The sequence below is a fragment of the Protopterus annectens genome, chromosome 12.part0 (genome assembly GCF_019279795.1).
Source record: "Protopterus annectens isolate FY-2018-M chromosome 12.part0, PAN1.0, whole genome shotgun sequence".
NCBI classification, from domain to species: Eukaryota; Metazoa; Chordata; order Ceratodontiformes; family Protopteridae; genus Protopterus; species Protopterus annectens.
Genome location: NC_056746.1, coordinates 210,865,019 through 210,883,013, shown reverse-complemented (window position 1 = coordinate 210,883,013; position 17,995 = coordinate 210,865,019). Strand labels below are relative to the sequence as shown.

At 40.3% G+C, this 17,995-nt stretch overlaps 1 protein-coding gene across 2 annotated transcripts in view; it reads left to right on the top strand.

Annotated features, from left to right (window-relative positions):
- The window catches only part of LOC122816454 (cytochrome P450 3A9-like), a 473,820-nt gene that overhangs the window by 215,719 nt on the left and 240,106 nt on the right, over positions 1-17,995 (top strand). For both annotated transcript variants that reach the window (XM_044089262.1, XM_044089261.1), the window contains exon 11: positions 293-519. In XM_044089262.1, the coding sequence (XP_043945197.1) occupies positions 293-519 (227 nt within the window). The remainder of the gene's footprint in view (positions 1-292; positions 520-17,995) is intronic.

The following is a 17,995-nucleotide window of genomic DNA, read 5'->3' as shown; positions in this document are numbered from 1 at the left end:
GTAAAGGATGGTGGAGATGGAATCCCAGGGAACATTCAGAATGGCATGATGCAGATGTAGAAATATGGAAGAGGAAGGCATGACAGGAGAGGAAGTAAACTGCTAATTTCAATTACTGGACAGACTAGGTAAGCTAATTGTTTCTTTCTGTCATTAGATAAATGTGTAAATGCAAACTTATTGTGCCCTAGATTTACAAATTATTCTACGTCATTCTTTCAGTAGCCTCTGTTTTCATCGTATTTTCAGACCTTCACATATGAGATATGGGTATTTTCTTTCTTTCTGTTAGGGCCAATTAACATATGATGGTCTGATGCAAATGGAATACCTTGACATGGTGATCAATGAATCGTTGAGAATATATCCAAACGGTGGACGCCTGGAAAGAGTCTGCAAGAAAACTGTAGATGTAAATGGTGTGACCATTCCAAAGGGTACTGTTGTTATGATACCTCTTTATGCCCTGCATCGAGACCCACAGCACTGGCCAGAGCCAGAGGAGTTTAGGCCTGAAAGGTAAGTGACTGACTAAAAAAAGTCACTGTGTTAGCAGTTCTTCAGTGCTAAATGTCAGTGAAATCATCAGCTAAATTTAGTAAGCCCCATAGGAACACTTACAGACAAGTGTTAGTGCAATACAAAACTTTGATTTACTTATAAATAATGCAAAACAAAATATATATTTATGAGTAACATCTGGAGACACCAGTCTACCCATCTGACAGAGAGTTATAATAGGTAATTCCACAAATGCAATGGCACCAGGAAGAATGGAGCAATGGGGAACATAGGAGCCAGTGGTCAGCTCTAGCTGAGTTAAAAAAATGTTGCATTCTGTTATAGGTTGATTATGTTCAGAAAACTGGTTTATAGAAAAGTAAGGAACTTAATGGTTCATACTTTGTAGTAGGAGATAGACAAGTTAAGCATGTGAAACTTATTCACTGCAGTCTCACTGGTTACCAAACTAATTGCTCCCCCTGTTCATAAGGGATGGGGGGTAGGCCAGGGGTAACTCTTCAATGTCCCATTCATTCATTTAAGTTAAATCTGAATACAGTGAGAAAAATGCTTTGCTTTACAAAAAGCAGGACTTTGTTTCAGAGGTGGAGAATTATTTGGGAGAAATATATGGCATGCCAATAAGTCTTATTTATGCTGTAATACAGATTCTGGTCTCTTAAGCTTGTATTTGTTTTACTAGTGTTCTTGCAGATCTGCAATAGCTCAAGCAGGACTGAATCATTTGCAGCTTTGTAGGCAAGGTATAGATCACCATGTAAGAATCCATAGAAGAAAAAGAGGAGTGACACACTCTAGATAACTTAAGGAGCCCCTGCCTGAGAATTTTTTTTTATTATTATTAGGGAGTAATGTGGTTTCCCAAGTTTGGCTGGGGGTCTGGAAAGGTACATACCAAAGGGTGCAGTGCATTCTAGTAGCAGCCTGTTGAGGAATAAATAGAGGGGAATGAGGATGCCCTTGGATGACAGCAAAACCCTCGGTAATCAGCTGGTTAAGGTAGAAGACTTTCCTAATCAGAGTGGACATGTGCTTTTGTTACCCTGAAGATGCGTAGGTTTCTATTGGCAATGTCTCTTCCAAAGGGGGTGTCGTTTATGGGGTAAGTGTGCGAGATTAAATGTTCGGTGCTTACATATTTAGTCGTTCATCTTTAAGCATAGTGATTGCATCACATAACTCTGAAGAAAGGTTAAAGCCTTACCTCGAAGATCATCCCAGTCTGTCTGCGGAACTATGATTCTTTGTTAGCAGAAACTAAACTGTAAGAACAGTTCAGGCAAGTGAAAAATACAATACCAACTGCTTCATTTACAGAAAAAAAAGTTAAACTGACTTGAAACATAAATAAAGGATAAATCAAAAGACAGTTTTCAACAACTAAATCAGCAACAACAACAAAAAACTGAAGTGGCTTAAACTGTCATTTGATTTATTTACTACAGTAGATTTTCTTCTATGAAATTGTTGATGATGATAAGACAAGCTCCCAGGTAGTAGTTATAGTATTATATTTATACTTTTTTATACTGTCATTTATATCCATAATGAAAGATGTATGAGCATTTATGTACATACTAATAGTTAGATTTTACATCGTCATTTATATTAATTTCTATTTTCATTTTAACTTGCATGCATGTCAAAGGATTTTTTTTTTACCTATTGTTCAAACATTCCACTCACCACTCCCCACCCTGCAATCCTTCAGCCTCCATTTTAATAGGCTCATGCAGTCCTACTGATACTTGGCATGTGGGGACATGTGGTGAGAGAGGCAAGACATCAAAAACACAAGAAGCAGCCAACCAAATCCAAACAATGTAGGCAGGGAAAAACAGAAGGCATAGAGTTCTTAGCTGAAAGTGTTTAATAAAATTGAATGCTTATATCTGTATCTATCAACAAGACTTCTTCAGAATACAAAATATAAAAAATCAGGCTTTTTAAAAGTCCCTGCCCCCATCACATGACCTTAATTACCAATAAGCAAATAAACATATAACAAATTTGTGACAAGTCATTGCTTAAATAACAAAAACAATTTCCATTAATAAATATCTGGGTTATACTAAATAGGAACTCAGTCTTAATACATTAATAATAGACATATTGTCATTAAGACCAGGGGATGTAAAAGAAGTCAAGCAAATTTGCCATTTTAGCTCATTGAATTCAATAAAATCCTCCCATGGCCCACCACGACTATCTCTATGAACAATGTCCAAACCAAAAAACAAAAACTTGTGAGGATATTCAGAGATATGTTTAAACAAAGCATTGTTTACATTGTTTTTTCTAATGTCCAAAGTGTGTTCGTACATCCAGTCCCTGAACCTCCGTTGCATTTTACCCACATAGAAGGAACAACATTCAGTGCATAAAGCAACGTATACAACACCCCTTGTGTTACAATTACAGTAATGGGAGGACCTAAGATGATGACCATTAATAGTATACAGATCCCAACAGCCTCATACACAAACGTCCACATGGAACAAACACCACACCTAAAAGTGCCATTTTTCTTATTTGTGTGGGACATAAAGTGTCATCACATTCCAAAAAACTGTTTAAGGGATTTACCCATTCTATATGCTAACTGGAGTACATCTCCAATAACTCCTGTGTACTTCTCAAAACAAGAAAAAAGTACCCAGTTACTTTTTAGTACCTTAAAAATCTCAGTGTGGTCTCCTGTGTATTTCATAATAGAAGAGGTGGTGTACCTTGATGTAACCCTTCTATTGGGAGCAACTATTCCCCTTGGGGCCTTCTTGTCGCAAAATGGGGCAAAAAATACCCTTTTCCTTTTTGGACTTGACTTAATCAGATATCTTAAGAACCAAGTCCAAGGGATACCTCCTGTGGGTAAACATATGTACAAGTTTGTCATATTCAAGAGAAAAAGTTTTATCTTCAGTCACTAACCTTGTCGTCTAACTGCCTGACCTTTAACAATCCCCCTCTTTTGAAAGTCAGGATGACAACTACTATAATGTAATAAACTGTTTGAATATGTAGGTTTTCAAAATATATTACTAGTAAGGTTTCTGTTAATGTCATCCTTGCCGATAGTGGCATCCAGATAACTAATAACAGTATGACTATAAATATGTAAAATGTAAAAAAGAAATACTCTTATTTAGAAAATCAATAAACACATCAATACCTTCCTCTGGTGCTTGCCATAAAATAAAGATGTCTTCCAAAAAAAAGAACAAATAATTTCCATGGGGGTGCGGGGGGGTTCATGTCACCAAAATGTGGGAATAAGATCTTCCTTTCCCATTGAAGCATAACAATGTTCGCAAAAGTGGGGGTGCAGGGATGATGTAGAAATATGTCACCAAGAGCATGCATCTGAGTAAGGTGTCTCATTCCTGGATCCTGAGAAGCATTGGTGGCCACAAATGTGAGACCAGCCACAGCCAGATGTGGCATCCTGTGTGGTCAGAGGAGACAGTAATGCTGTCTCAGGAATGGCCTGTTATGTCTTCTAGTTATGTCAAGATTGTGAACAGACACCTTTCGTCCAGATATTCCATGGCTATTGACAACAGTGCCACCTGAGACAGATCTGTGGGTGATTAAAATATGCCTTATGGACTCATCAATGAATGTTGTGTTAGCCACCACTGACTTGAGCAAGACTGTCTGCTCTTTTACCTTGTACTTAGTGTCACTGTGCAGGCAGTGGACATCATCCTGCAGCTCATGCAGAATCATCTTGCAGCCCACCTAGTACAAACATCATCTCCAAAATAGTGGGGGTAGCAACCCTTTGTGTGTGTGTCACTGACCTGTACACATGTTGTGTAATGCCAAGTGAAACACCCAGGTTAAGGATAGGCTTGGAGTTATCACAATGCCATAGACCACCACACCTCCCCCTGTGGGAGAGAGGCAGTACAGCTCACAAATGCTGTCCAAACTGATGACTCCTGTGTAGTCTGTGTGGGACTCACAGTTACAGCATGTCAGCCAAACACTGGTGAAGCTTGGAAGTCAGCCTACTCCTGTTCAGGCTCTCTTTATGTGGTAATGTGTGAAGGAGGCCTCCACTGTTACTGCTGCTGATAGTCACACTGTGTCATTAGACTGTGCCATGCGCATGCTGTCATCATTGTCAGCCACATGTGACATGCTGACATCAGGTGTGTGCTGCCCTGTAGCTCTTGACCCTCCACCATTAGAGCCTATAACAATATAAATGTGGTAGCACTGTGAAATATAGAACCCCTGAACATCATCCACACTGATATATAAGAGAAGCTGTTAATACCTAATAGATTTCTACATACATTGTCATGCAAACCATTGTTGTTGTAGACCAGAGGCACCTACAGGATACTTATGCAGAAATCTCTTGCTGAATATGTCCTATTTGCTGTACTTTATGACCATGTGATGGCTAACATTATCCTGATAAATCCGCTGCAGACACTTGTGCAGTTATCTCCAGCTGAGATGGCATATCCAGGTTACTGTGGAATATGCGGGTTTGCACCAGTCAGGAACTCCTCCATCTCTGCAAACTTCTTTTATACTGGGTGATACATTTTCTGAGATGGAAATGTTCCTAATAATGCTCCATGTTTTGTTGAGCTATGTAATATCATGCCAATTACCATTTGCCATGTAGATTCCTACAATGACAATCCCTAGCAGTGATTTCTTGGACCACTTCCTTCCATGCATGTACCATATTTGTAGAGGGTCTGCAGTAAGACCATAATCTCCTGGATGGTGAAGTTTTTCAGTTGCTGCTTCTCTTGTGGGTCCTGCTAATTCATGTACACCTTTGGATTGCACATGTAAGTGAGTGAGTGAGTGTGTGCACATGGCTATCTACAGATGACCTGTATGACTGTAAACTGCCCCCTAATTCCATGAAGTGCCCACTTACCTGTCCCCTGTTGTGATGTTCTCCCCCTTTTACATCTACAGATCTGGGTGTGTAGTATGGCACCCTTTTCTGCAGGATTGTAATAAATCACTGTAATAAACTGCTCACCCGGTTACCACCCCCCCAACAAATGTATTGCCACAGTGCCATGGCTCACCCAAAGTGCAAGGCAAGCCCTATCTAAAATACTATGCTTTCTGTGTGTATTGACACTGTTGTGTTCCCACCCCAGCCAGACATGTGTTATGCCATTGTGCTGTGTTCATGTACCCACATGCTGTTACTCTATTATGTCCCTGTTGCAGCCATCTTTTGTGGGTACACAGTAAGTACATGTTTACATTACTAGGTGTCCTGTCTTCCTTCAGTATGTTAGTGTCACTTACTTCAAAATTCAGTTTCCTAACACAGTAAATGCCTGATGTCATGGTTATTTGAATTAGTAAAGGTATCTTGAAACATCATGATGTTATTTTATACTCACTAATATAAGGGTTATAGCAAGGTTATATTAATGATGGATTTTTATCACAACTGTCTCTGAATCAGTACCCTAATGAACTGGGCTATCAGCATAGGCTGTGCCATCCTGTTTATCTATGTCCATCACAGGGATATTTATTCTTTGCTCATATGGTGTCTGTGAAGCACATGACATTATGAGTCTGCACTACATAACCATTTTGTAGTGCTTTGTTTCTCAGATGGTCTCTGCATTGCATGATGTCCAGTCGTGCATCCATGCTCTCCGGCCTACCATTTTCTTCTCAAGCAGGCCTCTCTGTCTAACTGTAGCTGCTTCAGGTGCCAGGAACATCAGGATGTCCTGCAGGATGCCAGAGACAGAGAGGTTGATTTTCTTGAACTGCCTCCATAGGAAGTTCCAGGAATGCTATCTGGGCCATTACGGTGGCTATATGTACAAGGTTGATACTTGGCTTGAGCATGCCAGGGTAATGAGCGATATCACTGGAAAGCAGTGCAGGTACTGTTGTATCATCCTGCTTTGGCATCATCTTAACTTGCTTAGTGAGAAGCAAAGACTAATGTTAATCAGCCAGAGCCTGACTGTAAGTATATATATATTTTTTCTTGACTTTTCCATATCCAGCACTGTACTAAGTTCTCTCTGCTTTGTCTTACAGTAGGGCAGAGAAATGGAAAGGAGACATGGAAGGATAGCTAAGGGGCAACAATGCCTTTCCTTGTGGTGGAGTGAATATATGGTATACCATGTACATTACTATAATGTAGAGCTATCATAATATAGGTCTTGTATATAGGAATGACTTCTCTATTATTTTTTTTTTATTTCTTATGAAGGTCAAGCCTTGGGCTCTAGGACACCACTAGGCACCAATACTGCTTTTCAGAAGGGGGCAGGTGGAAGATCCTTATTTGATAGTCACCTAGGAGTCCTCTGTACCCAACTAATGATACCTGTGAACGCTGGTGACACCTGAAATGTGCCAGCATCTGGTTGCCTGCCTCATGACCATGGATCTCTTCCTGGCAGAGTTGGTTGAGATGCATCACCTGTAAGCCCTTACTACTGGGCTGCAAGAGGCAAAACCTGCACAGAACATCAGACATAAAGATGCTGATGTCTGTGCAGCTTGACCTCTATATCGGTGTAGTACCTGCCATGTTCCCTGCCCCTTCTCCTGCTCCTGTATTACCTCACCTTGTGCATCACTCCCATACCTTGTTCATCTTCCAGACTTATCATTACCAAGTGACCACCTTGTGCTAATGTGCATTCTTCCAGCATTGTCACAACCGCTTGTGTCACCACCACCTCTTTCTATCTATGTCTGCATTTTGTGTTCATGTTTCTGTCTTAGCAAACTTCCCTTCTCCCCCATCCCTCATCCTTCTACTCCTCATTAACTTCCACAGCTGCCTTCAATGTTTTATATGAAAAAAGGAGCCTTTCCCATGAATAGTGTCCTTTTCCCCTCTTCCCTTTATTCCTTATGGTGTTTGCTTTCCTGTGCTTGCTATTCTTCCATTTGATACTTTGCTTGCTCCCTTCTCCTCCTCAGGTATTTGAAGTAGATTGGCACTTTTCTGTGCTGAACTTCCTCGGCCTGTATACTGCTGCACATGTGGCAGCAATAAGAGAAGACTAGTATTGTCAACATGACTACGCATAGCCTTATGTCCACTCAGACATGCCTTTTGTGATGTCAGCCTCTATAGTTCTACTATCTAATGTTGCTTGTCCCCATAACGTCGCTTCACTAATTCTGCGACTCTTCTTTTCTCTGACTACAGACAATGTGTGAGCCCTGACTCATATATAAGCAGTGTGTCAGCTATAGGATCCATAAAGGTTAGCACTGTATAGCTGTAAAACCATTGTCTGTGAATTCCAGAATGAAAAGCAAAGAGGCATGTGATGCATTCACTTTGACAGTCTTACTGTAGTTTCTGAGAGGCTGCCAGTCACAAGATAATCCAGGATATATGTCCCCTTTTGTTACCTCAACAACCTATATTCCTCTTGTATACTGGTGTATGCAGTTACTGTAAAATACTACATTTATAATTGTTTTAGCTGTTGTATGCATTAATATAGAGTAGTAGGACTCACTAGAATACATCTTTTGTATGACATTAATCAGTACTGCAGTCACAACATTCTCAGTCTCTTTTCTAATTTGTTCTTTTCCATAGTATGGTCATTGTCTTGGATGAGAATAAGCAAGCACATCATTTTACAAATCATACTACACACTTTTCTGGAAAAAATGGCCGCAGCCATGTATTTATTATGCCAATCAAATTAGGTATCACATCAGTACTGGATCATAAGTCAATACCAGTCAAATCAATGCCAACCAAGAATATTCAGATGTGCTCAAAAGGCAGAACTTGGACAAAAGTCAAATCCAATCAACAAGGCCATAACATACCACTGCAGTCCCTGTAAATGCTCAGTCAACACCAATGGCTGAAAGGGCTCTGCCACTTGCAGGTCCACAGACTGTGGCCCCCAGCCTAACCACTACACCATAGGGCAGCCCACCCAGAGAAGGGCCAAGCTGTCTGAGCCTGCACCCATCCCCAGGCCAAGCACACTGCTTTGCAATTTTACTTTTCCAACTTTGCCCTTCTGCCCTTCATGGCCACGATACCTACCTACTCTACCTACCACTTGCTGGGGAAGGCAAAACCTGAAAACCCAGTGGGAAAAAACAAGAAATTCTTTCCCGACCTCTAGTGTGATCACCGTTATGGGTAAGCAAGCACCTACCTACTCTTATCAATCAGCACTTACTACTTCTCACCTTGTGCTATGTACACCTTTTCCTGCTTATGAGAAAGGGTGGGAGGGTGGATGTTCTGCTCTATCCTGCTCTGCTGTTGAAAATAAATCTTGCCTGGCTACTTGTGAATTTTTAAACCCTTCCTGTACCTACCCATCTACCTTTACACAAACTCCCCTACCCCTCCTGATCCTAACTAACTTCCTGCCTTCCTGGACCCTCCCCCCTCTCACCCCCCCCCCCCATACTGTTTTCAGCCTACAATTCCTTGATATCCTCCCATTGCCTTGGTTGAAAATAAGCAAACACACCATTTTACAAATCACACCACACACTTGTTTGGAAGAAATGTCTGCAGCCGTGTATTTATTATGCCAAGCAAATTAGGTATCAGATTAGTGCCAGATCATAAGTTAATGCCAATCAAATCAATGCCAACCAAAAATATTCAGATGTGCTCAAAGGGCAGGACTTGTAAGAAAGTCAAATCCATTCAACCAGGCCATAACATACAACCATAGTTCCTGTAAATGCTCAACCAACACCAATGGCTGAAGTGATTTACAACCAAACACTGACAGTCCCCTGTCACCATTCAGTCAGATACCAGTGGCTGAATGGGATCTGCCACTTCCAGGACCCCAGGCAGTGGGTCCCAGCCTGCTTGCGACACCTTAGGACAGCCCACACAGAGAAGGGCAAATAAAACTCAGTAAAGAATATTTTAGAAGACTAAAACAGCATTGGCATCTCAAAAGTTCAAGCTATAAACCAATTTGCTGTTCCTGTCCTAACTAATAGTTTTGGAGTGAGTGACTGGTCCCAAAAGGTGTTGGCTAGATTATACAGGAAAACAAGTAGGATGCTTCATGCTCATCAAATGATTTATAAAAATGAGTGCATACCAAGATTATACATTCCCTGTTCTGAAAGCGGTATGGGACTCCTTGAAATTGATTACATGTATAGATCTGCAATCATGGGACTGAATACATATCTGCTGACCTCGCAAGACCCAAACATAGTGAAAGTTTTGAAACCTGAGGAGAATAAATCTAAGATGACATCCCTGCTTAGTCTAGCAGAAGCATATCAGTCAACTGGGAATGGAAATCAAACCAGAAATAGATAAAAGTCTGGCAGCAAATGAATGTGCCAAAAAACAAAAGAAAGGATATAAGGTGAAGGATCAGATGAGAAGGCAAGAAATGTGGAAAATGCATAAATAAAGTTGCAAGTATAGAAAACTCCTGGAACAACCTTATGTTGATCAGGATCGAATGCAGGAATGGTTAAGGAGGGGTGAATTCAAACCAAAATATGAAAGGTTAATATTGGTGGCCCAAGATACTGGACTTTCTACACTTTGGTTTATAAAGTGCATTGAACACGTGGGAGAAACAGACAAATGTAGGTTTTGTAAAACAGAATTAGAAACAGTTGCACACCTTTTTGCTGGTTGTGACATACTAATAGCAGAAGGACTGTATACTGAAAGGCATAATAATGTGGCAAGACATTTGAATTGGGGATTGTGCAAACATTATAATACTGAAGTACCTGAAAAGCACTGGAAACATGAGCCACAAAGCATCATAGAAAATGATGAAGCCTATATCACATGGGATCACCAATTACCAACAGTTCAAAAGACAGATGTGAGAAAACCAGATATAATGGTCCATGAAAAGAAGACAAAAGTAGCACTGACCACTGAAATCGCTACACCCAGAAACTACAGTGTCTTGCATACACAGAGACACAAAGTTATAAAATATCAGGATTTTCAGACAGAAATGAGAACAATGTAGAAGAAAGATACCCAGGCAGTTCCAATAGTAGTAAGAGCAAGGGATCTTATAAAAAAAATCTACAATTGTATTTAGATACATTACCGATAACATGTAACTCCATACAAACTCTAGAAGGAGGCATTACTGAGGAAAATTGCAGGTGCTGTGAAGAGCACTTCTGGCTGACATCAAAGACTGAAACAATACTAATTTCATGAGCTTTAATCATACTTTGACTTCAGAATGGGGTCCATTTCCACAATGATATTAGATACCCAAAAGATGTGAAGAAATTAAAAAAAAAGAAGGGCCAGGCTGTCTGACCCTGCACCCCTCCCCATGCCAAGCACACTCCTTTGCAATTGTAGTTTTCCAACTCTGCCCTTCTGCCACAGGAAGGTGGTTTGTCCTACATGCCATCTTTCCCCTCAAGTATATCTGCCAACTTTGCAATTCCTCCTTTAAGGTCTACTGTAAATAACTTTGTTCCTGATTGTGACAAGTGAACGCCATCATTTCTGTACAGTTCTGATGAACTGATATTAGTGTGGTGCAGTGCCTAACCCCTTAGTTCTCTTACCTGTTGTCTGATGAATCTGTTGGTCAACTTCCTAGCCCTTTTCACTGCTCTGACATTATTTTTGCCTTGCTGGACTGATTTTGGAAATATATTTGACAGCAAATGCTTAAAGTTCCATCCAAATCTGGTATTAGAAGCAAATAACTAGAGAGGAAAAGGTAATGGAATGGAAGATGCCAAGAACTTATTTGGACTGCAGGTTAGAGATTGCCTTCCCTATCAAGGATTGATATCCGAGTATAGGCAAAGAGAAAGAAATAAGGGGGGTCCTAAATGAAAGACCAGCACTGGTAGAGTTTTTAGTACAATCTAGAATAGTAGTTGCCATTAAAAAAGGAATTATTAGTACAGCATATAAAATATTGCATGATAACTATAAGAATCAATCAGAGGAGGTTAGAAAGGATTGGGAAGAGAGACTGGATAAGAAATTCACAAAGAAACAATGAGGAGATATATATATATATTTCTCCTAAATATACAGCAAAGTCTTGAAAATTTAGGATCTTTGCTTGAGTGTTTACGTAGATATTTTTACACCAGAAGTAGATTCTAGATTCCAAAGAATTTTTCCTCGGGTAGACAGCAAATGTTGGAGGCGTGATAGGGAAGAAAGAGGTAACTGGGAACATTTTCTGGGAGTGTAATGAGTTGTCAGACTTTAAAGATTCCCTGTAGGCTGCTTTGTCAGAGATGCTGATTTTCTGAGTTGTGATACAGAATCGGAATTGCCTAGACATAGTAAAGCCTTGCTGAGCCTAATTATGATGGCTGCCAAAAAAGCAATTACTAGAAAATGGAAATCAAAGTCTAAATCAACTTTAAAGAAGTAGCAAAGTTAGAGTAACAGAGATAAAACAACTGGAACTAGGATCTTTAGAAAAGGGTAGGAGCAAATTACATAGGAAAAATGGGATGGGATCAATATATGCAGAGGAGGAATGAGGTTTAAAAAAAGGCAGGATCTGAATGAACTATGTAATGGGTGACTGACAATGACTGGATATATTATATGTGATGTATAATGTTTGCAGCTACAGTTGTGTTGGCATGGTTTGTAATGTATAATGTTTGCAACTGAGATTGTCTCAGTATGGTTTATTTTCATTTATATAAATGTAAGATTGCCTATGTCATATATGCTAATTTAATAAAGATGTTTCTTATTTAAAAAAATCTGTCTGATCTGCCTGGACTACTGAGAAATTCTATTTTTTGAGGTACAACAATGGGCTGCTTGTCACATTATTTCCCCATATGTAATACAATTAAACTTGGCTCAGGTAATGACTTAGAATAGTCTGTTAAGCTGCCAACAGGTGCCTTCATTGCATTCCTCTCCTTCCCAGCCAACGAACCTACATTTCTTTCTCTTTGAAATCCAGGTTCCACCCAGATTCACCCAGTTCTCCGACTGCATGGTACATGAAGGAATGCCTCTGAATCCACATCTCTGTCGGCTGCTTTATGATACCTGCAGAACAGAATGCTGATTAGTCATCATGATCTGACATATCTTCTGTAAGCTTGCATTCTCTGACCTAGGTGCAGTGCATCAATTTTTGATGTCCCTTTGTGTGGGTATGTCTTGCAGCTTCTATTCTGAAGGTATACGCTATCAACCTGCTAATGTCAAGATCCAGCCTTGCTATGGCTTTTTCAGGGCTGCCCTGAGCTGGTAACTTAATAAGGGAGCCCAGTCTCTGTGACACAAGAACAGTGTGTCACCACTCTGATGCATCACCTGGTATTTCTTAAATCATCTAACTATATCCCACCATGTATCCTTTGGGATCTCGAGCTTCTGGTACACTCCTTTTCCTAGCTGGTCCATTTTACTCTTCATCACATGAACTCCTGCCCTGTCAGCTTCTAGCTTAATATCACAAAGCTCTAGAACCCATGGAGGGGGTGTCACTCTTACTGCGCTATCTCAGATAACCAGAACAAGCCCACAAAATGTTACTGAGTGTCTGAAACAGCCACCGTTCATACTCCAAACTACATATCTGTCTCAGAACTCCCCATAGCCATGCAAAATTTCTCAGCCTGATGGGCTGATGCACATCTGCTCTCCTAACCACCAATCTGACCCAATATTGGAGCATCTTTCTAATTGCAAATACTTGGGTGGTGTCCTGCCACCCTCGTGCCCTTTGGTACCGACTAACTGGTGTCTTGTGTGCACCAGTGCTGCACCTAGACATGCTCATCTTTTTTAAAATACAAATGTAACTTAATAGCTGTGGTATAGGTACTGGCCATTTTACTTGCTACCCTGCATCAGCCCTTGTTACTGCAAAATGGACAATGCATTTCTTATACTGTGCTTGTGTAGTTGGATACAGTGCTTTCTCTGTCATGCCCCATATCCATTTTTCATCGGGGTCCAAAGGTGTTGTGGAATCCTGTAAGGCTTTGGGTCTACTGCTGGCAACAACCACCTGAACTTGACCCACTGAAAACGAGAAAGTGAGTCTGCAATAGCATTCTCCCTCACAGAATATACTGTGCTCTGAATGTTATGTTGTGCTGTGTGCATTTCAGTGCAAACTTTTCTTTGTTTACTTTTTAAGCATTTGTTTGACTATAACAATTATGTTAACCTCCATGCAAATGCAGTTTCCTCTACTCGTGTATTAGATTTTTTCCTTTATGTATATGTGCAGTTTCCTGTACTCGTGTATTTTATATGTTAATGCCATGTAGATGAAGATTTTTGATTTTGTTAATACACAGCCCAGACTGAGCCTGACATTGTTCATTTGTGATCAGTGTTCTACACCAGTTAACAGATATAAACAAAATACAATAAAATAAATAAACCCTGAAACGTTTTTACTTGCCCTGTGTTGCTAGTCCCCCCTCCCACATTTGTATATGGCTAGCTGACTACTCTCATATTGAACCCCATAACATATTGTGCTTTTCCTCCACCTCTCACCCTGAATGTGTACTGCCCCAGCTAAATAGATGTCAGACCATTCCTTAAATCAGAACTCTGCAAACCATTTCCCATTCAAATACCTCCCAAAATCTGATGCTACCTGTTGTACCTTTACGTTGTTAAATCAGTAATTCTACATGCCAAATGGCATAGTACTTCATGTTATCTTTTTCTTAATATGACACTGTCTATGTGCTATTAATAAAGTTCTACTGTACTTACCCTCTGAAACTTAACTCTTCTAAGCTGCTGCAGAACATTGAACCACTGACTGTATTGGAAGGTGAAATAACACTCCCCTTGTCACCACTCCAACACTCCCTTGTCACCATGCCAACATTCTCCTTGCCACCACTCCAACATTCTCCTTGTCACCACTCCAACACTCCCTTGTCACCACTCCAACATTCTCCTTGTCACCACTCCAACACTCCCTTGTCACCACTCCAACATTCTCCTTGTCACCACTCCAACATTCTCCTTGCCACCACTCCAACATTCTCCTTGCCACCACTCCAATGCTCCCCTTGCCATCACTCCAACACTGTCCTTGTCATCACTCCAACACTCCTCTTGTCCACCACTCCAGCACTCCCCTTGAACACTCCCCTTGTCACCACTCCAACACTCCCCTTGTCACCAGTCCAATGCTCCTCTTGTTACTGTTCCAACCCTCCCATTGTCACCGCTCCAGCACCCCCATGTCACCACTCAAACACCCTCCTTGTCACCACTCCATTTTACTCCTTGGACTGCCTTATTATCAACCACTCAGGCTTAAACTCAGTTAAGAGGCTGCATTGTGAAACTCTGTGTAGATTAATGCTGGAGTACTGGGATAACAGAATTCAGTATAACCTTTCAAGGTAGTGCAGTGAACCCTGAGTTAGACTTGTTGCTACTCTTTCAGTGCGTTACTACTAATCACATGGCCACTGTGTAAGCATCAGATGTAGCATACCCATATATGTGATATCCTCTCCCCCTCAGTACCAGGATATTCCCAAACCTGTGACATTTTTCTCATGCTAGACAGTGCTCCAACCAAAGTTCATAGTAATCAGCTTGACTTTATATGCTGTTCACATTATACTAGGCTTCCTTTCTTGCTTTACACTGGTCTGGACATGCTTTACTATACCTTTATACTATAAATGTATAATAGATGCTGATATGATGTTGCTTACTTTGTCTTGCACTACTAAGTGTGTACTGCACATGATGTATTCCGTCACATTGTATTTGTCCCTTTATAATATGTTGTTCAATTTCAATAGACATGCATAGAATGGGCGTGCCTTCGTTGAAGGTTGGGCGTCAAGCTGGCACCTCGGCACCGTAAAAATCGACTGCCAATCATTAGCGGACCGGAGTTCCACTGTGGCGACCCCTAACCGGGAAAAGCCAAAAGAAGAACATAATATGTTGTTCAATCTATTGCATATTTTGCACAACCTTACATGTTTGTACTAACTTTGTGTATCTTTCTTGGAGCTTTTCTCCCCAGGACTCTGCTGAAAAGGACAATTATTTTCCAGTCAGACTTTCCCAGTAAACAAATGTAAAATAAATAAAATATTAATTAATTATTTTCCCAGCATGTATAGACCCAGCAAAGTCATTTCCTTTCAGAGTATAAATCCAGCCCCAGGAGTAAATATATCTGTGCTTGCCAACAGGTCTCATTTAATTGCAGCATATGACTAAGCCTAAACCCTGCCAGTCCTTTATCTTGTTAGCCAGTTTACCCCATAATTTGACCTTAATGCCCACCTACTAAAGCTAAGTGGCATAATGTAAGGCTCCTGGATCACCTTTCTGCATGTAACCCAATAAAACGTGAATAACCTATAATGAGATCCACTACAACTCAACATTTCATCTTGTTTCAGCCAGCAAAGGTTCACTCGACTGACCAATGCTGGGCCTCAACCATATATCTTCAGCAGTTACCCCACTAAACTATATTGCAAGAGCTGCTTATTGCCTTATCAAGCCTTCCTTAGTACCCATCTGCCTACCTTCTCTACCCTTGTTCAGGTCTGCTGTAATATCATGAACCTTGCTGTCGCCAACCATGACAATACCTTCAGAAGCAATAAAACCGTTATTGAAACAATCTGTGATCCCAGCAAGAAAATAAGAGCCATATGACTTGGGAAATAGGCTCTAGCAGGTTTAATTCATACTGCTACCTTCTATTTTATTTTTTAAGTTAACTATTCAAATTATAAGCAGAAAGTAATTTTAATTTTTCATTCATTTCTGAAAGTCTATAAGGTGTATTGCAGTACTGTAAACTTCTATCGTCAGAAGTATAAAATGTATCTTTGGTTTGCTACAAACAGGAATTATTATGATTATTATTATTATTATTATTATTATTACTTCAGCTATCATCCCAAATGAGAGCTTGGTCTTCATTTACTGATTTGCAAAATCTGACCACTCCAAAGTACAAGTATGCTTGCCTGTTGTTCTGAAATGTCATTTATTTGCTAAAACAACTGTTGTGTGGTGTCAGCTTTAGTTATTCCCCTAGTTGCTAACAGAAAGGTGGGCAGGTCACCAGAATATATATGCCTGACCCGTGCTCCATGAAGAGCTACAAATAAATATCTGCAGTAAAATCCGCAAGTGATTCAAAAAAGTTGACAGTTTATCTTAACACACTTATAGAGCAGCATTTACCATACAATAAACTTAACAGTACATACCCAGTATGCCTCAGTTTGCATGAAAAGACAGAGTTATACAGCAAATTAGATCCCCTAAGTGAATGCTAGATCGACCCCTCCCCCCACTTTTTTTGCACTGTCCTGCATACAAGTTTGTCTTATAGTTCACTGATGGCCACATTCGGTCAATAATGCCAGATGTTACAGTTTCTCACTTTTTATTGCTGAGACAATGCATACTGATGCAGTAATTGTGGCACTATTAACTCTGAAGTGCATTACATTAATACTTCTACATTCTCCTGATTTTAGCTTTTGTCTCTCCCTTAAAGGATCACTACGTTTATTACATTATTTCTTCATTCAAAAAATGATTTTCTTGTCTGTCATTTGAATGTAGCACTGTGGAATAGTCACAGTGCTACACTAAACTCCAATTTGGACTCTTTCTAATAGTGTCCGTAATTGTAAGTCTGGTACTCTCAGCCATATCTAATCCATAACATTATCACGGAGCTCTACATCACGTATGGGTGCTGCAAAGGCCTAGTAATAATGGCCTTTATTTCTTTTCCCTGTTTTCTGACTAGCTGCCTATGGACTGCCTATGAAATGGCCTCCCGTAGTCTTTTCACCCTGTAAACACCCCCTACCTATTGCATATGCATTGCATTTGCATATATTCATTTGATCTGGCACTTTGGACCAATAAAATCACAATGCTCACCATCTCCGGGAACTATTCTGCTCTTTCTATTTGCAGAACGCACCTATTTTCTTGAGGGATCCAACTATACTGGGGAACCGTGCAGTATTTCGGCTCAGAGGAAGTATTTTTATTTAGCACAGGTATCATCATTCCACATTTTATACCCTTGGCATTTAATCAATTGTTTGTTGCTTTGTGTCCATCTGCTTATTTTGTTTCTTTTTAAAGGTTCTGTAATGTGATCCCTGGCACTTTTTAAAGTGCCAGTCATATTATAGACAGCATTGCAATCAAAATGTTTTATCCTCAGCAGGGTTCATAGGTTCACAGGATGATACTACGCTATTGGCCTGGAAGCCCTTATAAGCCTAGCCAAGAATTTGACCCATGTTCCCTCAAAGCCAGCACCTGTTTCCCCTGTCCAGCAGGGACAGAGGTGGGATCTCAGGGGTGTATTTTCTGTTTCCCATCCAGTCGTCCAGGTTCCTCTTAAACAGGGCTAGAGAGGTACTTAAAATTCTGCAAAACTCTACTTCTTTTGTAAGTTACTGAGGTGATCATATTTATACATTATTAGGGTTT